This window comes from Orycteropus afer, unplaced genomic scaffold (genome assembly GCF_000298275.1).
Source record: "Orycteropus afer afer isolate SDZICR_OR568_19922 unplaced genomic scaffold, OryAfe1.0 scaffold00311, whole genome shotgun sequence".
Taxonomy (NCBI): domain Eukaryota; kingdom Metazoa; phylum Chordata; class Mammalia; order Tubulidentata; family Orycteropodidae; genus Orycteropus; species Orycteropus afer.
The window spans coordinates 92,561-101,118 of record NW_006921898.1 but is presented as its reverse complement, the minus strand read 5'-3'; the positions used below and the strand labels follow the sequence as shown (position 1 = coordinate 101,118).

General features: G+C 40.6%; 1 protein-coding gene across 1 annotated transcript in view; it reads right to left on the bottom strand.

Annotated features, from left to right (window-relative positions):
* The window catches only part of LARS2 (leucyl-tRNA synthetase 2, mitochondrial), a 362,372-nt gene that overhangs the window by 317,787 nt on the left and 36,027 nt on the right, over positions 1-8,558 (bottom strand). The window contains exon 2 of the mRNA XM_007951731.2: positions 5,262-5,390. Within this exon, the coding sequence (XP_007949922.1) occupies positions 5,262-5,390 (129 nt within the window). The remainder of the gene's footprint in view (positions 1-5,261; positions 5,391-8,558) is intronic.

Sequence of the window (8,558 nt, the reverse complement as noted above, 5' to 3'; positions counted from 1 at the left end):
CAATCCTACTTCCGTAGTGATACTGCCTCGGAAACCCAAGGAGGGGTCGCTATGAGTCGGGGCCGACTCGACGGCACATAACAACAACAACAACAGTTTTAGAGGTTAGAAGTCTGAGTTCAAAGTGCCAGGCTCTAGAAGCTGGGTGAAAGCCCCTCGACCTTGGGCTTCAGCTCTGCCTCTTGCTCCTGGCCCACTGAAGCTAGAGGCATCTCTTCACTCAGACAGCTACTAGCCGCTGAGGCTAACAAGCCCAAGGTCCACAGATAAAATGGCACAGTCCCGATGTTACCAAACCACATGGCAGGCCATTAATTCAAGCCCACTGAAAGTCTCAAAGTCAGCAGAGCATGGCAGGCTGCTGAAAAACAACTTGGCTACATGCAGAACTCAAGTGTGCCAAAAGCTGAAGACCTTCCTCAAAGCTGCTGCTTATACACTGGAAGCAGACCACATCCCTGAAGCAGCTACTCAGCTCCTCCAGTAGATTCCACCATGGAGGTGATTACCAATCTCACCACAGGGAATAACTACATCCAGCTGCCCAGCCACTCAAAACCAGGCCCAGCCAAGTTGATATATAACCTTAACTACCACACCATCCAAGAGCATTAGAATCCTACCCACATCCTCAAAACACCTATCTGTTAACAAAAGTCTCCCTGAACTCTATCATAAATGTACAGTTTTGCTGTATTAGCTTAATCTTCAGTGATTTGCCTGCATTAACTAATTGTCCAAATAGGTAAGGATAAAATTGACAAAGGTAGTTGAATAATCACAGTTAGATAAAGAATTATACTTCAGGCAAAGAGCCAATTCATTCTGTACCACTTCTTCCTAATAAACATAGCAGCAATGATGAAAAGCAGGGTCTGGGAAAATAACATCTGCCATAAATCAAGCAGACAAATACCTTTGGTCATCTTCAAGTGGAATGCAAGTCTCTGAATTTGCTAATAAAAAGTTATTAACTCTTCAAGTGCCAAAGAGATATTTATAACTCGTCCTTTTTAGGAATACTTCCTGCTGCCAATGTAAGCTCAGCTTAAATTTTCAAATCAATTGTGGCAACTGATGCACTTGCCTTTCTAAAAGAAAATCTTTACAAAGAACTAGGAGATGGCAGTTATCATTTGTACAAGGCCCTGAAAGGTTAATAATAGTAATAGCTAGTCAGGTGCAGGTGAATGTTTAACAACTAGCTGGCTCTCTGGAAGAAAGAAAAAAAAAAAGCCCTAATATGTAGCATTTGCTGATTTCCAGCTGCAATGCTAAAAGTACTCACTCATCCATGCCAAGAAATTTTAAGACAGCTACTTGGCCAGTCAACTGGAAGAGATCCATATACATACCCATTCCAAAGAAAGGTGATCCAACAAAATGTGCAAATTATTGAACAATACCACTAATATGACACGCAAGTAAAATTATGCTGAAGATAATTCAAAAACAGTTGCAGCAGTACATCAACAGAGAACTGCCAGAAACTCAGAAGAGAAAGTGGAATGAGAGATATTACTGCTGATGTCAGATGGATCTTGGCTGAAAGCAAAGAATACTAGAAAGATGTTTACCTGTGCTTTATTGACTATGCAAAGGCATTCGACTGTGTGAATCATAACAAATTATGGATAACATTGTCAAGAATGGGAATTCAGAACACTTAACTGTGCTCATGCGGAACCTGTATGAAGACCAAGAAGCAGTCATTCAAACCAAACAAGGGGATACTGTGTGGTTTAAAATCAGAAAAGATACATATCAAGGTTGTACCCTTTCACCCTAATTATTCAATCTGTTCTTATTTGCTGGGTGCTGCTGGACCAGTTCTAACTCACAGTGACCCCATGTACAACAGAAGGAAACAAAGCTTGGTCTTGTACCATCCTCACAATTGTTGCCACGTTTGAGTCCACCGTTGCAGCCACTATGTCAATTCATCTCATTGAGGGCCTTTCTCTTTTTTTGCTTTTTTTTTTTTTTACTTTACCAAGTATGATGTCCCTCCTCAGGGACTGGTCTTTCCTGATAACAGGTTCAAAGTATGTGAGACAAAGTCAATACCACAAATCAAAGGCATCAATTCTTCAGTCTTCCTTAATTATTATCCAGGTTTTGCATGCATATGAGGCAATTAAAAATACCATGGGTTGGGTCAGGTGCACCTTAATCCTCAAAGTGACATCTTTGCTTTTTAATACTTTAAAGAGGTCTGCTTAACAAATAATTAGAAAAACTGGACTACATGAAGAAGAATGGAGCATCAGGATTGGAGGAAGATTCATTAATAACCAGCAATACACAGATGATGCAACCTTGCTTGCCGAAAGTGATGAGGACTTACTGATGAAGGCTACAGCCTTCAGTATGGATACTACCTTAATGTAAAGAAAACAGAAATCTTCACAAATGGACCAATAAGCAGCATCATGATAAATAGAGAAAATATTGAAGTTGCCAAGGATTCATTTTACTTAGATCTACAATTAATGCCTGTGGAAGCAGCAGTCAAGAAATCGAATGACATATTGCATTGGGGAAATGTGCTGCTCAAGACCTCTTTAAAGTGTTAAAAAGGAAAAGATGTCACTTTGTTTTGTTTTGTTTTGTTTTTTCCATTCCTGTTCACTGACCCCCATCTGATCTTCTCAGTTGTCTATGCATTTATCTGTAGCCTGATGTTTGGTGTTAATAGTAATGCAGTATTGTGGATATACTGGTATTAGCCTCTGTCATCTATATCTTATGTGCATGTTTTGGTGTCCTCCTTTTCCCCAATGTCATCATGCTGGTCACAGACTCTTTCCACACCATCCCTTCCCTTACCCAACTCAGCATGTGGCCCTCAACTAGTCTGAAATTTTCCCTCTCCTTCCCTCCCATCCCCAGTAACCTACAAAGTGAATTCCCTTCCCTAAGCAAAACCTTCCTTGACTTTTTACAGCAATGGCCTCATATAATATTTGTCCTTCTGCAATTGACTTATTTCACTCAGCATTATGTCCTCCAGATTCATCCACATTGTGAGATGATTCTCATATTCTTCATTATTCTTTAATGTAGCATAGTATCTCATTGTGTGTATGTACCATAGTTTGGTTATCCATTCATCTGTTGATGGGCATTTAGGTTGTTTCCATCTCTTTGCTGTAGTGAATTGTGCTGCCATGAACACGGGTGTGCATATGTCTGTTTGTGTCCTGTCGCTCATCTCTTTAGGATATATTCCTAGTAATGGAATTGCTGGGTCAAATGGTATTTCTATTTTCAGTTTTTTAAGGAAAGATGTCACTTTGAGTACAAATGTGCACCTCACCCAAACCATGGTATTTTCAATCACCTCATACGCATGGACAATGAAAGTTGGACAATGAATAAGGAAGAGTGAAGAACTGATGCATGTGAATAATAGTATTGGTGAAGAATATTGAATATACCATGGACTGCCAGAAAACGAACACATCTGTCTTAGAAGATATACAGGCAGAATCTCACATACTTTGGTCTTGTTATCAGGAGGGACCAGTCCCTAGAGAAGGTTATCATGTTTGGTAAAGTAGATCAGTGAAAAGAAGTAGACCCTCAACGAGATGGCTTGACACAGTGGCTGCAACAATAGGCTCAAACACAGCAACGATTGTGAGGCTGGCACAGGATCAGGCAGTGTTTCACTCTGTTGTACGTAGGGTCACTATGAGTCAGAATCAACTTGACAGCACACAACAACAACGACAAATACTCCCACTGTGGTGGATTTCAAGCTATTGACTAATGAAAACAAAGTTGGACAAAGATGCACATAGTCAGCTTTTGGGAGCTGGTGTAAGCAGGCTGTAGCTCATCACTAGCCATCACTGATGTTTTTTGGTTACACCCAGTGTCAGATTACCCAATAAGCTAGGTAAGAACAGGCTTACTTGTGCTTACTTATCGATCTAGAATAAACAATTTCACATGTTTTCACCACTTCAAAGATTCTGCTTCCAGGTATGGTTGGTATCTGTCCTTTCCCAACCCCATAGAACGTTCCTACAGAATCAAAGCCTCTTTTCAAATTCACAATTCCTGACAAGGACAGAGTATCCAGTCAGCAAGGTAGGCACAGGCTTACTTGTGCTTACTAATCTGTACTAAATAATTTTATATTTACTATAGATTAGTAAGTAAGCACAAGTAAGCCCATGCTTACCTTGCTTACTGGGTAATTTTCCCCAAGAACTTATGTACTATGTGCCAGGTATGCATTAAAATAAAAAACCAAACTCACTGCAATTGAGTCAATTCTGACTCACAGAAACCCCCTCTGGGTTTCCAAGACAGTAAATCTTTACAGAAGTAGATTTCCTCATCTTCCTCCGATGGAGCAGCTGATGGGTTTGAACTGCTGGCTTCTGGTTAGCAACCAAATGCCTTACCCACTATGCCACCAGAGCATTTAGGTATATACTAAGTACTTCATAGTCATCTTCTTTGAATTCTTGCAACAGGCCAATGAGATGTTGTTGTTGTTGTTATGTGCTGTTGAGTCGGACCCGACTCATAGCGACCCCTCCTTGGGCTGCTGAAGCAGTATCACTACGGAAGTAGATTGCCCAACCTTCAGGTACTATTTTATCCTCATTTTACAGATGAGAGGAAACTAGACTTTAGAGAAGGTTACCTGGTAAATTTCACACCCTTCAAGACCCATGTCAGACACTCCCTCATTAGTAGAACCTTTCCCAGCTCTCTCAGAGTTAAGTAATTCCTCAAATATATTTTTCTTATAAAATTTCTATTTTTTCCATTACAAAATAAATGCATATTCATTATAGAATATGGAAAATACAGGGGGAAAAAAAAACTCTTGTGGTCTCACCTCCCATCCATATCATTTGATCCATATTTGTATTATTGTGTTCATTCATTGCCCTATACAATGATTATCTCTTTATATGTGTTTCACCCCCAGCAGATTGTGAGTTCCTCCCCTGCAGATACGATATGTTAGCACATTTGTATCCACCTTTCATTCTCTCCTCACCCTACTTCCATCCTTAGCATAATACCCAGTATACAGAAGCCCCCCAATTAATGCAAATGCTTTATTATAATGGTTTCTGATTCATGAAAGGAAACACTGGGCCTTTCATGATTATCCTCAAAGCTGTCCAAATCTTAACCAACATCTGTTTTCCTCATTTGTCTTTTGAACACATTACTACTATACTCTTGTTGTTCTGAACATGGTAGAACAGAGCCATTTCAGCAGTCCTTACCTGCATCCCTCTCATCTTCTGGAACCGTGCAATGGTGTCGCTGATGGTATAGACCCGCACGTGGCCCATGTGCAGCTTGCCAGAAGGATATGGGAACATGGAAAGTACGTAAAACTTGGGCTTTGATTTCTAGGAAAGAATAAAAAGCCAATGAGTATTTATTAAGTATTTACTGGGAACTCTGCATGCACATAATATTTTGAAACTTTATTCAAGACAATAATCTAACATTTTAAAGGTTCCTTTAAAAAAATTTTTTGCACATAAAGTGAACTGACAAAAATGCCAAAAAACAAAAATTTAAGTCTGGTTAAAGAACAAGAATGTCTGAAATAAAGCCAAACAACCTCAAAGTACTAATTACCCATACATATTTTTAATCTTTCTTTTACTTTTTTTCTTCTTTGTTTAAAAAAAAAAAAAAAAAATGGTTCTTTAAGACAGCTTCTAGCTATGTCTAAAAAAAAACTCTATGCTTTTTCCAAATGAAGCTCTAACACATATACCCATATAATTCAAGCAAGTAATAGTTGAATCACATAGATGTGACATCTCTAAAAATGGAGGCCCTTCCTAAATTTTCTGTAACTCTATTCAGACTTGGATTCAGCAGCAGTTAAGAGCAGGCTGCTCATGCATCAGTTTGGGTCTTCAATTTCCCTGATGTACTATGAGCTTATCTTTCAACAGGAAAGGCGGGTAACAAGAAAGGCTTAGGCAGTGATGTGAAGGCTGCTTTTTACGGAGGTGAGAGATAAGCAATCACAGACCAGGATTATGTAACTCTCCAGCTTTCTTAGCAGCAGCTTTGTCATGAGAAACAAGAAAAACTGTACATCTATCTAAACAGGATGAACACAGGGCAGATAGGCCTTATTATACCCCGAACATCAGAACCTTTATTTTTTCCAGAGGTAAAATGGGGAATGTTGTCATGTTTGACGTGCGTGAGAGGGTAAGGTTCCAAAGGAAAGGTGGTATTAATTGGATTCCGTACGGGGGGATCTGCCACTCAGTGACAAGGACTATGTTTTAATCATCTCTTCCCTCCCCCAACAGCAGGAGATTAGTAAATGTTGGACAAATGGTTGTTGGTCTTTGTGCTCTGAAAAGTTTACAGGCTCCTGTGGAGCACTTAATACTTAAAAGCCTTTTCCCAGTGAACATCACAAACCCTGTACAGGTAACAGGTGTGTTTCCCCTAAACTCTGACTTGTGGAGACATCATGTGTAGAAGAGGTAGACTGCTCCATAGGGTTTTCAATGGCTGATTTTTCAGAAGGAGATCACCAGGCCTTTCTTCCAAGTCACTTCTGAGTAGACTCAAACCTCCAACCTTTCAGTTAGCAGCTGAACACATTAATTGTTTGCACCCCCAGGGACAACTCAGGGCCTAAACCGTCCCCTGGGAGCCTCTGAAGAAAGGAAGAGCAGCAGGTAACTGCTTCTGTTTGCTGCTGAGGTTTGGGAGCGCTCACCCACCATTGTCATGATTTATTTTATTTACTCTTGCCTTCTTCAGTTTTTCTCTTTCTGTCCTTCTTTTCTTCCTAGAGCTTTACTAGAATTCTTTAAGGTTTTGCTTCCCCCAAACTAATGAAAACAAATTCAAAACAGAATATTCACAACCTTTCTTTTGAAGTGCATGTCAGGTGGGCGGAGTATATTTTGCTAAGTATTTGAGGGACCAATAATGCACATGTTATTGTAACTGAGTGCCATCAAGTCATTTCTGACTCACAGAGACCTCACATGACAGGACAGAATTGTCTCACAGAGTTTTCCAGGTTATAATATTTTATGGGAACAGATGACCAGGTCTTTCTCCTATGGAGCAGGTGGGTGGGTTCATAGCACTAACCTTACATTTATCGGCCGAGGGATTGACCACAGTGCCTCCAGGGCTCCCTGATAATGCACATAGCCAACTGCAATAAGGGGAGCACAAGAAACCAAAAACTAGATTCTCCCCAAATTTTACTAAGCCATTAATTTAACTTCCTTTGGTGGGACAATGCCTAAGGCATTTGACTGCTAACCAGAAGGCTAGTGGTTCATAGCCACCTGCCACTCCTTGGAAGGAAGATTGGGCAATCGGAAACCCAAGGAGGGGTCACTATGAGTCGAATCTACTCGACTGCAGTGAAAGTCATCAATGAAATTAAACAAACCTGTAACACAGCCAATACTAAGTTGCAAAACAAACTAGAGGGGAAACTTTTCTTTGTACCATCAAAACCAAAGGAGCTCTGGTGGTATATAGTGCCTAAGGCATTTGACTGCTAACTAGAAGGTCAGAGGTTCAAACCCATCAGCCACTCTATGGAAGGAAGACTGGGCACTCTACTTCCGGAAAGATTTACCACCTCAGAAACCCAAGGGGTCGCTATGAGTCGGAATCAACTTAATGGCAATGAGTTTGATTTTCTTAACCAAACACTGCTATCAAATCGATTCTGACTCATAGTGACCCCCATTGGGTTTCTGAGGCTACACATCTTTATGGAAATAGAACACCCCATCTTCCTTCTGCGGAGTGGCTAGTGGGTTGAACCACTGATCTCTGGTTAGCAGCCAAATGCCATATCCACTATGCTATCAGAGCTGCTTCTGTACCATCCACCCCTCTAGAAACTAAGGAGTGGTAAGTAAAGCTGCCTAAAGGGAGAAAAGGAATAAATAAGGAATCTAGATAACACACAGACCAGAAAATCATCTTGAATGCAGACACAACAGCTGAGATTGCCTTATATAAATAGGATGGAGAGCATCACACTGATCACATGCTTAAAAGAGAAATCACAGATCCCTAACTCTTCAGAAAACCCCAGAGTATGTGAGAGGCCCTGAAGTCTGTACTTGTAACAAGAGATTAGATTCGGGGCTAGGTGGGGACTCAAGACTTAATAAGTCTTCAAAAAGGTGAATGATGGATAATCTACTTAGCTCTTAAACAAGTCCCTCAAAGAAGGTGCAAGACCTCATTGTGTTACCCTTTTGTGTGTGTGATTTGGGTGAACATTTACAGAGCAAATTCACTTTCCATACAGCAGTTCACATATACTTTGTCTCATGTCATTGACCACAGTTTACCACAATGCAACAGCTCCCCTCCCCCTTTCTCCCCATAGTTACCTCTTCCCAGGGTCCATCCTTCCATACACTCCTGCCCCCTGAGCTGTCTCCCTGTGCATAAGCAGCTCTTCTTTCTCCCAGGATTGTTCTCTCTAAGGAGTGTATCTACTTGAAGTAAATGTTCAACTCATATGCCTGTATTTTGTTTGGCTGGAAACCACA